Source organism: Diadema antillarum, unplaced genomic scaffold, assembly GCF_040938485.1.
Source record: "Diadema antillarum isolate AM-2024a unplaced genomic scaffold, OU_Dant_1.0 seq00000321_RagTag, whole genome shotgun sequence".
Lineage (NCBI taxonomy): Eukaryota > Metazoa > Echinodermata > Echinoidea > Diadematoida > Diadematidae > Diadema > Diadema antillarum.
In genome coordinates this window covers 268,791-290,755 of record NW_027271340.1, presented here as the reverse complement: position 1 = coordinate 290,755, position 21,965 = coordinate 268,791, and the positions used below count along the sequence as shown (strand labels likewise).

Below are 21,965 nucleotides of genomic sequence, written 5' to 3'. Positions count from 1 at the left end.
TATGTGTAGCATATAATTTTTGAAGCAAACTTCATGAGCCCCCCCCCCCCCCCCACACACACACACACACACACACACACACACTTTACATGCTTCCAGTTGTCTAGAGTTGTGGATTGGGAAGTGGTAATTTCTGTGACTGTTACAGCTTCCAGTCACTGTCATGCATCTACAAATAGATGATCACAGTATAGTTGTAGCAGCTTGCAGTTTCATCTCGCCTTCCTGTAGTAGTAGAAATTCTCATCATGTACATGCCATAAAGATTTCATGCTAAGGCAATTTACACATGAACTGGACGTACCTTTATTTTTCCAAAGGCGATTCTTAACACATTGATAAAGCCACAAAACATTGGGTTCTTGTTTTTGCAGTAGTTCGGTAGAGAAAGAAAGTCAAGAAAATCTCCTCACTTTGAGATATCGGATGTTCCCAGTAAACATTACTAATCTGCATGTCTTCGTTGAATGTTTCAATGTTGTCGTTGCTTGGGTTTTATTTATTTATTTATTTATTTTTTTTTGGTCATGATGTACAAATTATGTATAATGTATGTCTCATAAATGAGGATACATGTCTGTGCATATTTTTCTTTTCGACATCAAACATCTTTTCTGGTGTCATTCATGCCTAGCGAGGAATTTAATGCACACAATACAAAAGCCCTGCATGAAATGTGCATAATCTATCCACAATCAGTGCTTACTGTGACTACCAAGGTACTGCATGCTTCACTGCCAAAGCATGAATGTGCAGACGAAATCTCCTTTTTGCCATTTCTTCACCAGAATGTTGGGATTCCATACAAAATAAGCTTTCAGCATCCCTATCTCAGGGATAGCTCATACAGAAGTATACCATCACAGCCCAAGATAATACTATTATGTTGATCAATTGGTGCAATGATTATGTGTTGTATAAAAGGCTTCTCAACAGCACTCAACTCATGCCCAGTTTCTACCCAAGTTGGCAAGGACTTGGGATTAACGTAAAAACTGAGCAACTGTGTGTTTGTCAGCGCTTCTCAGTTCCATATTTAGCATCCATAACTGAGATTAAAGGGCGTACCGGTTATGTGTACATAAACATGTACACAGAATTTTTGTCAATATTAGCCAAAATGCTGTGTGCTCCTCGGGCTTATGTACTTTTGTACACCTTGCAAGAGTGCACAAGTTGGTATAGATACTGATAATCCATTGTTCACCATGTAAAGGTTGAATTTCCTTTCTGCAACACATAAAAAGTCTGTTATTCAAGACTGATACAAATGCGAGCTATAAGGTTTTCCTGTATCATTGAGCATTCTGTGGAGTTTTTTTTTTCTGTCCTTCTTCTTCTTCTTCTTCCTCCTCACTATCCCCTCAGATATGAGATTGGGAAGGCTATAGATTGACCATGAAGTTTTCAGTACAATGATGATTTCTTTTTTTCATATTCCTTTTTATTGCAAAATCATTTCTGTGCAAATGACTTTTTAGTATGTATAAAATGTACTACCAATAAAGTGTAGGCTGACCTACAATTGTACCCATTATTTATATATCATGAGTGCAAAATAAAGATTTAACCCTTGTGAGGAACACATTTTTTGCAAGTTGTGTAAAAGTTGGTTATAAATCTAAATTGTATTTTAGGTCAGGGCATTTTAATAGCAGTACAGTATAAAAGCTAGCAGTGATGATAGGCAACTGAATAAACTGGAACAACTTTAAAGGGATTGTACAGTACTAGTTGAGGTGAGGATTCATGTTTTAAACATTCCCAAGTGAGATAATGAAAAGTCTCTTGTGAAATATGAAAGAGCATGTAATTTTAAGAAGGATTCAATGTTTATTTGATGAGAATTGGTTTTCAAATGGCTAAGATATCCAAAAAAGTGCTAATAATAAAAGGCGACATGCCATAACTTTATTAGGATCTCTTTGTTTCACCTTGTTTTTGGATATCCCAGCCATTTCTAAACCGATTTCAATTGAATAAACTTTTGATATCCCCTTAGAACTGCATGCTCTTTGACATCTCATAGAGTGGTTTCTGAATATCTCACAAAACGTTAAAAGCTAAATCCTCACCTCGACCAGAACTGTACACACCCTTTAATAGTGAATAAGTACCAAATGGAGTAGGATACTTTGGATACTGTCTAGAAAGACTAGATGATGAACACAAAAGCATATTAATCTTTGTATGTGGAACAGATTATCTTTACCTAAACACAACTTGTCCTGAAGGAAGTTACAATGTAAGTTGTCTGAAGTTATAAACACACTGTGGTCTTTTAATTATCAAAATGTGGTCACAAAGCAAGTTTTCATAGTACATATCGTGTTGTTGAAAGAAAGAAAATAGGGAATTTCCCTTAATTGAGCCACCACTGCAGTGACCCAGCTGTCTAAAATTATTCAAGATTCTTCAGTATGTACAATAAATTGTACAGACAGCAGTTTGTGCTGTGTCAGGATAGGGTTCTTTATGTATGACAGGGATGGGGCAAATAAAAACAGAAATCCACCGAAGTATGCAGTGCACTGAGGCAAGTCACCTTTTGTCCTCTCTGAAGTCACCATTGTACTTGTTCAATTTTGTATTGTCGGTGGCTGTCTCGGAGGATGCAGTGTCAATAGTGTTTTGTACAACAGTCGTCACACTCGCTGTCTTTGCCATTGCAGACCTCTGTCTGTCTCTCTATCTTTGATACCCTGTGCATTCAACAACAATGACAACAACTACAGCAAAGAATTCCCGGGCTTCTAGACATACAATTACCTGGGAGCTTTGTACGGACTTTCATGGGATGTGAAAACCCATGCAGGAAAACCAATCCAAACCATATGAGACATCTCAAAGTCATGATCTGTTGTCTTTCAGCCCAGATCTGTTTCAGACATGCAGAGAGAGAGAGAGAAAAAAAAATGAATAAGCTGGTGATACACTTTGAACTACAATGTATTCATACAATATCTGGTAAAACTTCACAGATAAAAGTAAAAAAATATCATCGTTAGTTACATTTTGTATGATGTGAGAAACATTTGGCAGAATCCAGTAAAAGCATGATACTATTAACAAACATTAAATCAGAAATGACAGTTATTTTGGTGTTTTAAATTCTTGATATGATGATGGTAAAGATTTTAATTCTTTGACAGTTTGAGCTTTTAGTAAAGTAACATATCACATACAGGAAGAATGATGTATCTTCAGTCTGGATGGCAACTGAAGATAAATCATTTGTCTTTATATTGTGAAGTAAATAACAGGGAGAAAAAAATAGGAGTGATCATGTCTTTGCAAGTGTAAATTCCTTTCTTCAGGATCTTAGGAAACATATTACTGAAATTTGCTCAGCATTGATTTAAGATTACATGCACTATTCACAACATGAGTAGCCTCGTAACATTTGAATAAGATCATTCTTCATGCAATCAATCTGATTTTCATTGTGTGTGTCTGCTTGACTCCCTCGGCAACAGTATCTGGGCAACGTGGAAACGGAGGGCCCCAAGGGAGCCGACATAGTGAAGGAGGCAGTGACTAAACTGAAGGTGGGTAGTCGAAAAACCACACTGATAATGGCAGATAGGAATGACTTTTATACATGTTGAACCTGTAGACATCGACATGATTCTTGCTAGTTGTGGTTCAAGGCTGTTCTGTGCCATTTTATTTTTTGATTTATTTATTACATGTGTACAACAGAAACACTTTCTCTTGTGTCTGTGTCTGGGCAAGTCCAAGATAAGGTCCCCTCAGAAGGCTAAATTTCATCTTTGCTCAATATTGACATGTTTGGTATCATTTTGAAGCTTATGAGTTGAAGTTGTGATTTCCGTGGAGGAAAAAATGATATTATGTAAATTTATGCAAATTTCAAGGGCTTCATTTGCATAAATGTGAAACACAGCGTTACGTATGGGACATTTATAAAAATTCATATTAATTCAAAGGAAAGCAAATGATATTTGATTAATATGTGGACATAAGAAGTTCATCACATAGTTTAACTTGGTATGAAAATTTAGGGATTATGCAAATGATTATGCAAATTAGCTCGTGTCCTATCATGAGATGTCCCATACGTAACAAAATGAGGTCATTTTTTTAGGTTTTTTCTGAAATTGCTAAGGTTATTTTAATGCCCTTTTGGAAACTTCTAATTAATTGTTTTGAGAAATTAAATACCAGAGAAAAAAGAAAAAAAAGTAAAAGAATTTTTTTTATTAGGCATTGAAATAATGTTACGTATGGGACAAATGCGTTACGTATGGGACATTCTCATACATATTGCATGTGAATGCATGTAGCTAGCTGGGAAGGTCTCTCAGTATACAAATGGTCAATCATCCTGAAGAAAGCATCCCAACATTGTAGCTACTTTTTGAGTTATAGACACTTGAAACAATACATGAACTTGACTGAACAATTTTCAGAAAGGGGGAGGGGAAAATGGCAAAATACACAATGAAAAATCATCATTAAAGGGTGTGTACAGTTCTGGTCGAGGTGTAGATTGAGCTTTTAACATTTTGCGAGATATTCAGAAACCAATCTATGAGATGTATGGGGGAATGCAGTTCTAAGGGGTATCAAAAGTTTATTCGATGAACATCGGTTTTGAAATGGCTGAGATTTCCAAAAACAACGCGAAACAAAGAGATCCTAATAAAGTTGTGGCATGTCGCCTTTTATTATTAGCACTTTTTTGGTTATCTCAGCCATTTGAAAACCAATTTTCATCAAATGAACGTTGAATCCTTCTTAAAATGACATGCTCTTTCATATTTCATAAGAGACTTTTCATTATCTCCCTTAGGAATGTACTAAACATGAATCCCTACCTCAACCAGTACTGTACAGTCCCTTTAAAGGGATGGTATAGTTTTTTGTAGAAATGGGGATTCAGTCTTCAACATTTAAAGAGATGATTGGAAACCAATTATATGAATTACTTATTAGAGCATAAAATCCCAAGACTAGAGGAATTCAAAGTTTATGTGGAGATCCAATTTGAAATGGTTGTGATATATATATAATAGAAAAAAAAGTAAAATGATTTTTTTTTATTGCAAGTGATACACAAATTGTCCTTATTCAGTTTTCAGTAGTAGCCACAGCAAAATTCATGGGTATACATACTGAGGTGTGACTCGAATCAATGACCTGACTGATGGACAGACATCATATGTCTACTCGATCACTGGGGTTCCACGCAGCAGGTATTGCTTATTTATTAAACTTAATATTTCTTGTGTCAAGTTGTTTTTTATTGAAACTAAATGGCAAACTGCCCTTCATCAATGGAAGTAAACACTTCAAACTATTCAATTTTTCAGAAGTAACTATCCTGATAAAAATAGGGCATACATATTCAGGTTGGTCATAAAAAATATAGAATATGATTGAATGTGATTATGATGGTAAATATCTGGGAAATATTGTTCCCTTGTCAATCTGGATCAGTATTTGAGTAATTTCAACTGATTCCACCTCAATAATTATGCAAAAATTTGTTTATGGGTTTTTTGCAAAATTATTTTGCAAAATACCCATAAGCATGGTTCTCCACACACTAAACGAATGGGGGACAAAGGGCATGCATACCCAGGTTGGTCATAAAAATATAAAAATATGATTGAATATGATTATGATGATGAATATTTGGGGAATATTGTTTCCTTGACAATCTGGATCAGTATTTGAGTAGTTTCAACTGATTTTACTTCAATAAATATGCAAAATACCCATAAACATGGTTCTTCACACACTAAATGAATGGGGGACAAACTGTCCCATACGTAACTGTCCCATACGTAACATGTCATGTCTGTCTTTAATTAGAACCTATAATTAGAGCTTTTTGCCTCATGACATGAAACTTACATGTGATAATCTTGAGTGTTGTGACTTTCATCACAGTGAGTTACAAGTTGTAGAATGATATACTTTCAGAGAGTTTTGAGGTTGAAAAAAATGTTCAAAAAAACAAAATTTTTCTGATCCCATACGTAACGGCACTTATTTTCTCTTCTAGAATATAATTGTGAAGGTCATTTTTCTCAATTTTTTACATGATAATACTTCTTCTAGATATCAATCACCATGATGAAGTTCAATATGATCAAAGGCCATTAACACTATTTTTCAGGTCATAAAAGTCTCTGAATGTCCCATACGTAACGTGCGTGTTATCTTGGACTTGCCCGTCTGTGTGTGTGCATGTGTGTGTGTGTGTTTGTTTGATGACATACATATATATTATGGTGTCTTGCACAAGTTGGTTGTGTTCATTATACAACAGCATCACAGCTTTATTTACACAGAAACTGGGACATGGTTCTGTTTGAGTCATTGTGTAATGAGAGTGATATTTCAGTCATGACAAAGCTGTAACGGCTGCTGTACAGAATAAAAGGAGAGAAAATTAACAGCAGATCTAAAATTTCTCAGTGTAGTACAGACATTCCAAGATTTTTTGCCTTTTGGAATAACTCAGCACTATCTGTTCACTTGGTTTATCTGCCTCAATTTGCTTTTAAAACATGACTCTTTGCAGAGGGAAACTTGCAATCTTGATTGTTTTCACATTCCATAATGTTTAAAGGGATATCTCATCTCTGCCCTGGTTGACTCATACAAAGAGTAAGATTTTAATGAACATTGGATGAAAATATTGAGAAAGACATGGAATTTCAAAGTTTAATGTATACACGTAAGTACTGTATAATGATCATGAAATATTGAGCACAATCAAATGTAAATTAATGGACAGGGAGATACTGTACATGTAGAACTGTAGATAGATGTCATTGCATCAAATTACATGTATTGGTTTTTTGTACATCAAAAGAGCATCACAAAACAGCCTACAGTGTATATGTTCATTAGTAATTCATCAAGTGCAACCTCCTGCCCTTTACTAGGCCATTGTTTCTGCTATCTTTCCACTGTCCGACACTTTGATATGGAAGATAGAAGTATCCCCCTCCAATTTATGTCAAAAAGAGAGACATTTGTTGAAGATTTGTTTGAATGACAAGATTTGTGTGGCCATGAAACATCCTTGCCTCATCTGATTTGCATTTAAGATATATGACTGTGACCAGTAAGAATTAATTTTCGTCAGTGTGGCGTCTGACTATATGATATTGCTTTTTTCCTCAACATTGCTGTGAACGTGGAATGGATTTTCACCTTTAGCCAGTGGCAGTATAATTCAGGAGTGGGGCAAACACGCTTTTAGTAGCTGTGGGCAGGAAATGTGTGACTATAACATCCTCTCAGCCTCAAACATCCCATCCTGTGTATGACTATTAAACACGCACACAGAATGAGGGCACACCGGCAATGATTGGCCCGGTGCGGCTGGAAATTATCCCTAAAATTATCCATTGCTCCATAAACAGCATAACAGTGTACTTATAGATCTATTTCCCAACTGCCAATTATCCTTTACTGATAGGGATGAAAATAGAACATATTAAAGCCCCTGATGTCACAACTCATGTTAAGTACAAGTAGGTTGAAACAAAGAGGAATAGGCTAATCTTGTAAGATTAGAATGTCAGATTTCTTTTATAGTCTAGTGATTATCATGTCAATGTTTTAAATAGCACAAGAAATAGTGGAGCATTAAAAAAGAAACTACTCCATGATGCCATAAGTACTATGTTGTAATTAGATCATTGTCTATACCTTGTGCTACCAAAAAGGATACTACAGTGTGATTATTGCATTAAAAATACACTACAGTGCATGGTTGCTGTCCCCCCCCCCCCCCACCACCATGCTATGACAGAATTACAGTTCAAGGATGCATACAAGATTTGTTCTCATGGTGAAAACATCAACCCAGAAGTAACCATGCAATTATTTACTACTGGACATAACTGATCTCATTTGCCTAATCAGGTAGCTCACTACAGTGTAGCCTGAACCATGCAAAAATGTCACTTCGATTTTGTTACTAACTATTTTTGCATTCAATTGTTTGAAAAATCTTTGTGATATCTGCTTTGTTGCTGATGAACTCTTTCTTTTTCTCAATGATGACAGTGATTGTCTTGCCATTCCATCAATTGTGAGGATTTTTAAATCATGAAGTTTTGTAATATAAATTTCAATAGCATGTCATCATATGCGTAGACTGGCATTTCAAATGATAGAAAAATATGTCAAAATAGAAATATTATCTGTATTCATGTACCCTGTTTTCTGGCCTGCCACTTCCAATCCCAGTTGCCTTTATTTAAAGCATTATGAAGATAAGCAAGAAACCTTACAATTACATCCCTTGTGGAAGGTGTTTGAATTTCACGAATCTCAATTTCATCTCATTTGATTCCTGTGTAATGTTGTCGAATAGAATGTTCAGAAACTTTTCGTAAGTAGAAATTAAAATCTTATGATTTGTTACTGCTGGTTTGATTAGTTCAACAAGCAAGTGAAGAGGTCAGAAGGTACCAAGCCACCCAAGAGAGAACTAACAATATCAGTAGATGGAGTGACTATACAGGAGAAACAAACAAAGGTAAGGATGGAGATTTCATTTTCTTTACTAACACTCCAAATGAGAAATGGAGTCATGTACTGTGAAAAGATTTGTGTAAAAGCTCTTCCTTGTCTTTAATTATTTTAAATGTCTGTTTGTCAGTTGAGTATGTTTGTGGAAGAAGTAGGAAAAAAGAGAATTTGTTGGGTGTTTGAGTTGATTTGATTGAGGAAGAGATCGTTTTAAATCTGGTTGATACTGCTACATCTATCCATTGTTCAAGTTACAATATAAACACACATCAGATTGTTTATCATTTGATGATGTTTTGATATTGAGACCTTGTCTTTTCGCGTTGGAACTGCCCATTTCCTCTGAAACAGTGGTACTGCCCCATCAGTGTTAGTTGTAACCGTAGGGATGTCGCATTGTGTATTTTATAATGAAAGGGTGTGAAATAAGTATACCCCCTTTACAACTGCCTGTTTCTACCACTGTTTATGCGCGATGAGGCTAAAATTGTAGTGTAATATCCTTCTGCTCCAGTAAATAAGATTTCACATATATTGTCCACAATATTAACAAGTCTCATAATATAAAGTGATATGTACAATATGAATATGAACATCTTTTGGAGTTAAATGAGGTACAAAAGTGTGTTTGTGTATTCACAAGGTCCATACTCAGTGTGCACTTTTTGATGTGAAGAGGACTCTGATGCTCTTCTTGTTATTGTTGGCAACCTAGCTCTGTGATGTTATCCTCTTTGGGATTTCCTTCTGATTAGCCTCACATCATTCTTGTTCCACGTACAATGTATACCAAACCTCAACTTCCCCCTTTCACGATAAATATCTGTGGTGTACAATAGAACTTTGTGATTCAAGTGTTTGGCATTTCTCTCGCTTGGACATTCAGCATGTTGTGACACCTTTCTTGCAGACTGTAGTTTTAACAGGAGGACATTTTTTTTTCAGACAATGTTAGAGATGCTTCAGGCCTCCTGAAAAAGTATACAAATTTCATGTTTTTAATTTGTATTTTAGTATAGCTCATCTTGAGTAGTATTTGATCCCAGAGACCATGATATTTTCTCATAAAACTTTGTCTAATGTTGTAAGCAAAAACGACACAAAAAGATAGCTTTGTGGCTAACCCACTGACGGAAGATAATGCAAATTCATAATAATGCAATGATCTGCATTGTAATTTTGTTGATGGTGCAAGTACAGAGTTGTACATGTTGTAAGCCTGTATAGCACAGCAGCTACATGTTCATATAAATCTAAATGTCCTTGACAATACATCCTAATGATTAACAACTTTTTGTTGACATAAAAAAAAAAAAAATCTTCTTTTTCTAACAGTCATAATATATCTGGTACCTGCATATAGTGCATTTTGCTTTTCAATATGAATAACAGATGTCATGACCTCAATGCCTAAATATGCAACCAACTCCAGCTTCCCTTTGTGTTAGCTACATGTATCAACATACTAAATCTTTCATGCAGCTTCAGTTTCCTGAATAGATGTAAAAGATGGAAAATACTCGGCATAGTATCTTCCATATGACAGAAAAGTGGATTTTGATCCATCCATGTATTTTGTCTTACCAATGTAGTATTTTCCTTTTCCGGATTTCAGTGTGACTTTTTCAGGAACAATTGTACATGGAAGGAATTAATGAAAAGTGTTCGGGACATTTGTTGTTGTTGTTGTTGATAGATCAATACTTACAGTGTAGTCAATAGTTTATTGAAGGGTTTTTAGAGTGATAATGCAACAGTTTCTTTTCTTTATTACAGTGAGATTTACAAGAATATATGTAATGAATTGATCAAATAATTTACCAGCTGTAGATACAAGTAATATATTCAATAGCAGGTGTTTTTTTTTCTCACCTTTTTCAAAGTCTCAATGCAATACTTCTCTATTCTCTAGTACACTGTAATTTTTAAGAGTGAATCACTAAATTTGAGATATTTTCAAAGTATTAATTTTTGATAGTAGTGTATTAAGGTTGGTTTTTTTGTGTCATCAAGTGTAAAGAGGGCTACAAGAAATCTATATGACACAAGGAATGTGGTACTCAAACAGATTTAAGCTTATTTTGTTGTTATGTTTTTATGTTTTCACTACACAATGTTCAGGAGAAGCAGTTTTCGTACCCACTTCACCACATCTCCTACTGTGCCGATGACAAGTCGGATAAGAAGATCTGTGCTTTCATCGCCAAGGATATCAGGGAAAATAAACACTTGTGCCATGTAATGGAGAGTGACAAAAATGTGAGCACACTTCCAAAGCAGCAGTAGTTTCTTCTTCCGCGTAAAATCATGCATTTCATGTTTATCTTTTACCCACATTTCTTTTTAATTTTGGTACAGTAAATATCATGGGCCTGGTATTTCACCAACTGAAAAAGTAATGTTTATTAGTCTCATGTTGTAGTGAAAGTCTATTTATAAACACAACCAACACTGTGATCCATGCAAAGCTAGTGAGGCCTAATGTTAAGAACTTAGATATGAAACTGTTTGAAGAGAGCAGTCTATGTATACATGTATTGTACATATTCTTCCTTGATTTCTATGTTAATGAAGAGATATGAATCTTAAAAACTGGCCTGAAATTTGTGGTAGTGATGCATGGTGCCTTAGAAGGGAACCAACACTCACGAACAGTATTTAGAAATGAATGCCAATGCACATCCATGAATATTAAGTTTTGATTATCTGATGGTGGGAGTGTTTATTTTGTGTTCCCTATAGGAGCATGTTTTTATCAATTTCCAGTTCTACTTCATTCAAAAGTGTATATTTTCTTGTCCAATTTTCACAATTTTTATGGCTGATATGATTTTACATGGTCTACAGGCTGAAGAGATAACCCTGACTGTTGGGCAAGCTTTTGACCTAGCCTACCAGAAGTTCCTGGCCAGTGGTAACAAGAGTCAGGAGCAGCAACAGCAGAACGACACTTTACGGAAACGGGTGAGCACCAGCCCCCTATACAGGGGTGCCTCCCCCCAGATGGGTCGACAGTACACCCATGGTACATTCAAGAGTGGTCTGTCCCCAGGGGCATCCACGCCCCCTGGCCGCATGACTCCTCCCGGCCGGGCCACGCCACCTGGCCGGGGCACTCCCCCAAGGCTTGCAACCCCTCCCAATGGGGCCACTCCTCCACCTGGAGAGGCCACGCCCCCAAGAATAGCAACTCCTCCCACTCAAATTCAGCTTCACCCAGCCCCGCCTCTACCACCTCCCCCGCCCCCTTCAGAACCCTCGCCCAAGTCCCCACTGTCCGCCTCTGCCACCATCACTCTTGATCCAAGCCCCGCCCAAGCAACATTCCCTCCCCCACCTCCTTTAGAACCCTCACCCACATATCCACTCTCCGCCTCTGCCATCATCACCCTTGACCCAAGCCCCACCCAAGCAGCACACCCTCCCCCGCCCCCTTCAGAACCCTCACGCAAGTCCCCACTCTCCGCCTCTGCCATCATCGCCCTTGACCCAAGCCCCACCCAAGCAGCACACCCTCCCCCGCCCCCTTCAGAACCCTCATGCAAGTCCCCACTCTCCGCCTCTGCCATCATCGCCCTTGACCCAAGCCCCACCCAAGCAGCACACCCTCCCCCACCCCCTTCAGAACCCTCACGAAAGTCCCCGCTATCTGCCTCTGCCATCATCGCCCTTGACCCAAGCCCCGCCCAAACAACACGCCCTTCCCCTGGTAACCATCCTACCATGATGACCCAGTCTATGGCCTCACAGGGTGTTGAATTGCCCCCCTATGAGCACCCTCCTCAGTACACTGAAGAAGATATCTTGATGACCAAATTGTAAGATCTCTCTCTGACTTCTCTCATTTCTCACTTCAAGCTCAAACAAGTCTTTTGTGTCTCTGTAATCCATAGTTGCAATGAATTACAAAATAGGTGCAAAAGAACCCTAGTAGCCATTTTCAAATATTGAAGCTGTAGTTGCAATATGTAATCTTAATACCAGGTAGTAGCTGAATGTTCATGGTACTGAGTAGGCATGCAAAAGTTAAACCATGCAAGTAAAGTGCTGTCAAACTTTCAAGGGCAATGTAGTATACCCATTGTGTCTGAAACGTTGCAATTTCCCATGTGATTGATACATGTCACACACAGGTCCTATAAAAAACTGATAAATGTTTTTATATCAGTGTAAAGATGAGTGAGTGTGTGTCCTTGATGGAAATAATGTGCTCATGCGAGAAGGTTGAGAGGGAGGAAATATCTCAAGTTGTATGCATGAAATGTTACACTTTTATGTGATCAGTGGAGGGGAAGCAAAATTTTGATTGCAAAAATTTTGAGAAACCAAAGATCAGTGATCAACTCTTTTGTATTCAGGTCTTTATGCCTCCGCCACGAAGTGGTGCCGGAGGCATTATGTTTTCGGGTTGTCCGTCCGTAATGAATTTTGTGGACAAGGTAACTATCAAAACCTTTTGAGGTATCCTAATGAAATTTGGTATGTATGTGTATTAGGGGGTGAAGTTGTGCCTATCAACTTTTGGGTGCACATACTCAAGGTCAAAGGTCAAAAGGTCAAGGTCAAATACATAAAACTTCACTATTTCCATCATATCTGTGCAATGCCTGAAGATGTTTTCTTGAAACTTAGTGTATACATGTATTACCCAATTAAGATTATCTGGTGAAAGTTTTGGTCATGAGGTCAAAGGTCAAAGGTCAAAGGTCAAAAGGTCAAGGTCAAATACATCAAATTTCACTATTTCCACCATACCTATGCAATGCCTGAAGATATTTTCTTGAAACTTAGTGTATACATGCATTACCCAATTTGGATTCTCTGGTGAAAGTTTGGGTCATGAGGTCAAAGGTCAAAGGTCGAAAGGTCAAGTAAATATATTAAAACTTCACTTTTTTCTCCGTAACTTGGAAATTGTTCAAGGTACAATGTATCTTCATATGGAACATAGTATATGTGCATGTACTGACTGACAGTGATTATCGAGAGGATTTAGGGATCATGGGGTCAAAGATCAGGGGTCAAAGGTCAAGGGCAACGCTTAAAAATTTTACTATTTCCCTCATGTTTACGCAATGCCAGCAGGATTATTATTTTTCTACACTAGGTGTATGCATGTTTAACCTAATAGAGATTCTCTGGAAAGTTTTTTTTTCTTTTGTTTTTGCCTCAAAGGTCAAAAGGTCTAAGATCAAGTGAAAGTGCTGAACTGATTTTTTCCTCCATATCTCGGAAGTGGCTAAAGTAATATTGAAACGTACTACATATTTATGCATCTTCTGCCTTACAGTGATTATCTTATGAATTTTAGGGTCAAAGGCCAGATGAAAATGGTAACAATTTACTGTTCAATACAGAAATCGCACCTTTTCTCCATACCTTGAAAATTACTCAATACATAAACATATGAATGGGTCAAAGTCAAGTTAAAGTCTGTAAATCCCAAATACATGCTCTTATATATAGGTCAAGGAAGGTGAGCATTCAACACATTCGTGACAAACTTGTCATTTTAACATTTTGCCAATTTTGTGAAAATGTAATCACACATTGTCCACGTGTACTATTTAGACCGATTCGGAGAATCATGCATTATGGCGGAGGCATAACAGTCGCCATAGCGACGTTTCTAGTTTTATATTGGCGTATGAATTTATTTATTTATGAATCCCTTTATTTGATTTTGGAAGTAGAATAACAGTTATATTGATTGTATTGATATTTGTTGAGAATGTGAACAAGATGTGGATACTTTATGCAGCATTCCTGACCATCATGATTTCATTAGCTGAGAGCTGTGATGATGGAAAGTTTGTGAAACCAAGTCAGTATTAAAAGAAAATATCAGAACAGAGGCCCTGGCAGCTGAACTTACAGTATTATACAGTATTTAAACAGATAATGAGGTTCACTTGACAGTATTTATGTCATGATTGATGTAGGCATTTATTAGAAGTATTACCAATATGTAGCAGAGCTTTATTGTATGTTCAAATTATTTTGATTCCTGTAAGATTAAAAAAAAAGTTTCGTACTTTCAGTGGAAAATAGAGATGCTCTTTGGTTTAAAATTCATCAGGAAATTTCCCTTCATTTCCAAAACACAAAGCTGCAAGGGTGTTAACTCTAATGTTGCAAACTTAAAGTGGGAAACTTACTTTATCCACCAAAATTTCATAAGTTGTACTAACCATGAAATGGCAAGTGATATCATGTTGGTGCAGATGTTTCAATGACTAAGTCTTTTATTGCAATTATATATGTTTCTTGTATTATATCTCAATTAATTCTCCCCCATGCTAACACATTCCAGCTCATGGCTCCTTAAAACAATTTTATGACAATACAGTGTTGGACCTGATAAGTGAAAGTCACTAACTTCACATTGTACTAACCTTGAATGATTTCAACTTTGTTGACATTGCTGCCTTTGCTTTTGTTTGTGCTTTCTCAGACTAATATTTCATCTGGTAAGTAATTAACCCTTTTCATCCCTGCCCCCTCTTCTGCTCATGTGTTTTCCTAAATGTTTCATCAAAGCTGGGGAGGAACGGGGTAATAAATGATCGGAAGAAATCTTGGTTTATAACTCTTGTAGCTACGAACATCTATTTATATATTTTCTTAATATTTGCTGGCACTCATCTCATGCTGATTAGTACTTCTGTACATTTGTTACGAATTGCGCTGGTATGTTTTCATGGGATAGAACAAACTACATATTGTAGTTTATGTGCAGCTAACGTATATTGTAAATGACAATTGTTTGTGTGTTGAGGTGGGAGGGGAGTGAGTTCTATGAAAGAGTGGGGTGGCCGGTTTGTTTTAAAGCAAAGAGTAGACTGTAATAAATTTGTCAAATGATATTGCTTCTCTTTTTTTTTTTCTGAAGAAAATTGATAGCACATTGGTAGGAGCGTCACATTCACAGAAGAGTTTGTATATTTGGCAATCAAGGGGAAAGTGGGGTTATCTTTGTAAGTAAGGGTAACAAAATACTATTGTTACAATGTTAGGAAATATGTAGAATATATTATAATTGTATTGATGTTTTTTCATACATTAAAAAAAAAAATCTTGAAACCACACCAAAAGCATGTTGAAAAAAACCTTGGAACAATCCCATATTTAGACATTGGAGGCTAAAAAGAAAACAAGAATTATCTTCTTAACTTGTGAGGACGAGTCCCGAGTATACTCGGGCAGGTGTCTATGGGAAATGCGTGTTGTAGCAAAATCAAACCGTCCTCAACGGGTTAAGCCCATTGAAGACTAGTCCCGAGTATACTTGGGCAGGTGTGTAGTGGAAATGCGTGTTAAAGCAAAATCACCTCACCTTCAATGGGTTAAAATCAAAATTGTCTTACCACTTTTTATGTCATAGTTGGTGCGTCTTTCCTATGTGCTTTTTCATATTGCTGTCTTCAAATCATTTCAGGAAAGCCAACACTCACCCATTATGTATGTGATCTTTTTGTGTTCATATCATATTGATGTAGATTCGCAATATTTGAACTTTAACCAACATCACAATCCATCGGCTAGCATGATTAAAGCACTTAAATACGATATCTATTTAGTGTACAAAAATGTACATCACAAAATTGACATTTGATTGATGATACCTTGACATTTGCTGGCATCCATCATTATCCATAAGTTGACATTTGATTTTTTTAATCCATTGTCATAATCGTGTTTCCCCACTAGTCATGGCAGCCAAGTTTTATGCAACATACATGTAGATTTATTAGTTATTCTGGGTTCTAATGTAGTCTGGGTAAGTTTCAGAAAAATATACTGCAAAGTTGAATAATCATGTAGTAGAACAATAATAAGTAACCACACATTGTACTTAAACATAAGTACGTATTTTGTATTTATTATCTTAATTTGAAAAGAAAAAATCAAGGTGTTGTTATCAGCTCACAAAATGTTCTCCACATGCATACATCAAAAGATAATGTATCATCAGTACCATGCAGGTGTCACAATGGCATCATCATATGTGTACTGAGGGTTCAAAGCTTTGCACTCTATGATGCCAGCATCACAAATATAGGAATGGTTTTCTCTATTTCTCTAACAAATATATGACATCGTGTATAACTGTTAGATAGAGTTGCTGGTTGAGAATCATATATTTTTTTAATGCTTCATTATTTATGAAAGTTAGCTCAATATAGTAATAGACACATAACTTAATATTGCAATCACGTTATTATGCTGCCAAACACACTGAAAGTTTTATATTTTATATCAAAAAGATACGCACATCAAGAGGTTGAGATACAATCAAAAGTGAGATTTACTGAAATTGCTTCAAGCCCCAGTATTTTCTCCAAACCTGTTTTGGTAGTATAATTTTATGTTCCATCTCTTTTGATACAATTGATATATTCATATCGCCATATTTCATCTATCATATGGCCTGTTGCAAACAGCTAGTTTGTGACCGCATGTTCCATAAACATTTGATTGAAATGGACATATCATTATATGCCTGTAGGAAAAGTACAGACTTACTGTGTATAATCCACATAGTGACAACAGTTTGTTGGCCAATCTCTGAATTAAAAGAGATCTGAAGTTTCTGTCTATACATGTACATGAACGACCCATTGTACATGGGTTTGCCAGAAAACCAATGATTTGCTGTTAGTTTTGCAGATTAGTTATCTAAATCATGTCTTACTTTTTTGAAGATAGCAATTACATTTTTATCACAATATAATGTATCGCATCTGCAATTGCCTGTAACAGTGCAGTAGTGTACCACACCAAATGATACATTCTGTGTTCAATTATTGTCTTTAAGCAAAGTCAAGCTCTCACTGAGACATCTACATTAATAGGTATCTTGTATCCATCAGAAGGAAAACAACAATATCAAATGGAGACAGAACAAGTTTGAATAAGATTTTAATAACAAACTGTAAAAGGAGTGATCTTGGTTGGCATAGTGATGCCAGATAAACTTACAAAGACAGACATCTGCCATGAGGTAAACTGTGAATTGTGTTATTTGTGCTGCTGTTCACGTGGCAGTCTTACCCCTCAAGTCTGCATCAAGCTTTCTGTTTTTATTAGCTCAGGATAAGTTAAGTATTCACCCCCGTTCTGCCAGTTACATCACACTTCTATATACAACGTGTAGCTATGCCCAGCCCCATTTCTCGGGTGCATGCATGCGTGGAAGGGTGCTGTAAAGAGCTCACAATCCGGCATTGAAATTTCCAAGATTGTATTTTAAGCAGGGAGACTGCAGCACAATAGAAATGAGTAGGATGCAAACAAAAGGCCAAGACATCGTTTTTTTTTTTTCTGTTTAGGTTTAGCTTTGAGGAATTGCTTTGTGATGAGTGTGAAAACAACTGAACTGATCAGGTTAGTCTGTGAGTAGCAAGTAATATATTTCATCAGTCAAGTCTTTTTATACTTCACAAGTTTGCTTTATCACTTATGATGGAAATTGATGTTGGTCTTCTACAAGCTCATGTATCTGTGGAAAATACAACCAACACCAAAATCATTCAGTACTGTGTCTTATACAGAACTTTCGTGACAGTAAACAAGAAAAAAACAAAACAGAAAAAAAAATCCAAGTCATTTTTTTTCCCCATCAGGCTTAAGAGGGACACAATCTCTCATTTGTATTAAAAAAAAGCAAACAAACAAACAGGGATTGGCAAGGTAAATCATTACTCAGATAACTCATCATAACACATAATCATTACTCAATACCCATCCTGACTACACAGTATAGGGCCTATATATGTATTTTTTGTAACTTTTCTAATTGCCATTTTATACTGTCCTACTCGTCATCAGTGCCAAATTCTAAAGGTGTCTTGTGTTGTTCACAAGGACATGTTTTGATTTGGACTAACCCCGTGTAGCCTTGGCTGAATACGTTTACTGTTAAAAGTCATGCCCAAATTTTATCCTGTGCAATCGATTGCACTACTTTCAAATGTAGCCTTGGTACTTGATGTAGAAGCGTGACAACCAGATTATAAATGCTTGCTGCAAAACCTTGTTAGCTGAAATGCCAGATTATGTCTCTTGTGCCTCCATCTACTTATCAATGAAAAGTACTGTCTCTGTTTGTTTATACTTTTTATAATACAGATAATAGTGTAGTCTTCCTACAATGTTCAAGTCTAAACTTATCTATAAATACCTATATGTCTGCTGAATTTACAGGATTTCTTTCATACGAACTAGATAGAAAACGGAGTTTCACAACTTTTTTTTTTCTTTCTGATGGTTCCCAGACATATATCCTTTGCCTTTAAATGTGAAAAAACCTTGTAAAATGGTCCTTTGTAGTTGCTATTAAAAGGGATATATCTCCTTGGAAAGAGTGAAATGAATGACCAAGGGTGTATTGTGTATTGAATGAAGGCACAACACTTCCCTTGTCATACACAGTGACTGACTGCTTAATGTTATATTTCAAAACAGAGCATTTAAAGAAAACCTTTCTACTCTTCTGTCATTAACAATGCTATCATGTAGATAAAAGGAGGACAGGTAGAATATGTGAGGGGGATTTGTAAAAGGCTTTTATTGTATTGCATGAATATAACATCCCCCTTTTAAACCAATAACAAGAATGTTGGGCAATTGCTCGTTAGTGGTTGAAGGTGATTATTGAAAAGTCATATTAAGTACAACTCACGTGTGTGTATAGGAACTTATTAAGCAGCAAGGGGTGGAATACTAATTTGCTGTGATAAATGAATTAATCATATTAAATGAGTACCTTGCAAGTGGTAAAATTCATGTGCAGCTTGTACAACAATTTGCTAATAGCATTAAATCAGGTATCATCAATGTGCTTGCATTCATTAATATTCAAAATCATATTCAGAATGTATGTGCCGTCCTCAATCATTGTCACAATTTTTGCTTTGATTTTTCAATTTCAGTTTGACATGCTTATGCTTTGCTGTTTTTGATTTGTGCATTTGTGTTGCTGACACATACTCGCATGTTCACCTTTTTGTTGCTTTTGGTTGTTTATATTTTATTTTACAATAAAACTCACATATGATTTGCAGCATTATTATGACATCTCTGCTTCTTTTATTTTTGCTGTGTGTGTTAATGCATACTTTACATTCCACCAAACTGTCACATCACAAAATCCTTCCATGCATACCATGGTAGTTTGTATGAGATGAGGAAAACGGCACATACATTCTTGATAGATCATGAGGATTGACACAGTTTTTCGAAGAAATCCACCTTTAGCCAATCATTCCAATTTTGATAGCATTTTAGTCAGATTATAATTTTGGAGATTTCAGAGATGAAGGAAACTATTAGATAGGTATCGCTGTATAGCAAATAGCCTCATGAAAGCTTGTGTAGGTGATAATTTGATGCTTCATTGATCATTATAATCTGTAGAATTGTTGAAATAGATATGCAAGAAACAGAATAATATGTCAAATTAAATCTGTTTTGTAACCATTTCTCTAAAGCTTGACCTTGCAAAAGTCATATTGTTTGCAAGACCGTGCACTATGAAATTTCCATCTGGAATCAAAAATAAGACTTTGGACAGAAATGTATACAAAGAAACTTTCTCTATACCTTATGTTCCAATTGACTTCAAAAGATTTGGGGAAAAAAAAAGGCCTGAAGAAACACAAAAATAAAACTTTGTCTTTGAATTTCACAGAGATTATTACAAGAATTTTAAAGCAACATCATGTCAGTATTATGTTTACTTTTAATATTGCATTAATAGTTTGTTATCACAAAAATGGTTTTGCATCTAATATGTAACCCCCCCCCCTAAAATATATAATGGAAAATTGTGATTACACTGCAATTTAGCTAGATGAAGTAGCAGAGTGCCTGTGGTAGTATGAAACAACATGATCTGACATGACTCGGAAATGTCGTCAGAGTGGAAAAGATGATGGATGAGTGGACTGAAAATAGATCAATAGACAAAGAGGAGAAGAGAGAGAGAGAGTAAGGAGAGGGTATGGGGGGGGGGGGAGGGGGAGAGAGCATACCTGCCAACTGTTCCCATTTCATTGGAGCGTTCTTATTTCTCAATGAAGAAGAATCTCCATTCAACCTTGCGTTTCTATTTTCGTCAACACCTGCTAATAGTGATGTATTGGAGATGGTTGAAAATTCCTAATTTTCTCATTATTTTCTCCCAGCTATTCCTACATGTATATTCTGAATTTTAGGGTTGGCTGGTAAGAGAGAGGGAGAGAACTGTAGAGAGTTTGATATAGGGGCTGAAAGAGTGATGATACAGCGGGTATGTGTGCCATGAGTAATATAGATCTTGGTGTCCTTATCGCTAGAGTCAAGGTGAATTCAGCTTCCTGTCTGACAGACACTAAGAGAATGTGCTGTACATGCTTACTCACCACTCAATCTTAGAAGTAAGGGCACAGTGTATGCCCCTCCCCCTCCAGTTTATCACTAGACAACATCTTGTTAACCTCAGCGACCGTGCATCATGCTTTAAAAATATCCGTTATCTTTTTATTTTCATCAGCAAGATTTTTTTTTTTTAGGGTATGGGGGTGGTATGGGCAATATGAGTAAACCTCTTTTAAAGACACTGATCACCTATGTCTTCCTATTCAAAGAATCTGAGCTGCATGATCCAACATTCTACTGTAAAACACACAAGTTTTGTGACATGAAATTTTCACGAATGGGAGCCGACGGCCTTACTCACAGCATGAAATTTTCATGAGTTGCTTCTAACATTCAATGCATAATAGTGTAGACAAGATATTAAGCATGCATTTTAATTTTGCGAATCTCGGCTCTTGCGAAAGTCGCGAAATTAAAATGCATGCAAACATTCCTTGTTTTACAGTATATCGGATTCTCTGATATTTTATGAATCTGATGCATTGTAAGTTTGAATAAAATCAAGTTTGAAAATACATGTAGATGCCAAGTACTTCAAAAACAAGCATCTGTGAGTAACTGGATATATTACACTCAATATTTTCCCTAAACATTAGTGTTAGAATAAACCAGTCAGTAAATGATTTAGTTAGCAAGGTGATATTTGTTCATAGATCTCTTCATAGTGACGGCATAATTCTCAAAGTTTTTACATACATTTCAGGGTATTTTTCACGCATTTGAATGTCACCGTACAGCTGAGTCTGCTCAGTTTGACAATTTCTGAAATTAAACGTCTTTGACCAAAGCCGTACCAACTACCCCATAGGGAGACAGCAGTCAATGCATTTTTACCACAGCATTTACAAAGCCCAAGGGAGACTCCTGTAAAAGTGGAAATTTTCGCAGTGTTGAAGTTTTTGTGCAACCAGAAACTAGCACAAAAATAAAAGCATGCAAATATTTTTGCTTGCCATATGTTTCAATAGTGAATGTTTTGATATTCCGCAGAATTAAAAACATGCCAAACTCCTCTTACCCGT

The 21,965-nt window shown here is 36.3% G+C and overlaps 1 protein-coding gene across 1 annotated transcript in view; it reads left to right on the top strand.

The window, feature by feature from the left end:
- LOC139730588 (uncharacterized) overlaps nucleotides 1–21,965 on the top strand; it is a 40,660-nt gene that overhangs the window by 1,389 nt on the left and 17,306 nt on the right. Inside the window, exons 3-6 of the mRNA XM_071641443.1 lie at nucleotides 3,477–3,548; nucleotides 8,432–8,530; nucleotides 10,645–10,782; nucleotides 11,371–11,487. Of these exons, the coding sequence (XP_071497544.1) occupies nucleotides 3,477–3,548; nucleotides 8,432–8,530; nucleotides 10,645–10,782; nucleotides 11,371–11,487 (426 nt within the window). The remainder of the gene's footprint in view (nucleotides 1–3,476; nucleotides 3,549–8,431; nucleotides 8,531–10,644; nucleotides 10,783–11,370; nucleotides 11,488–21,965) is intronic.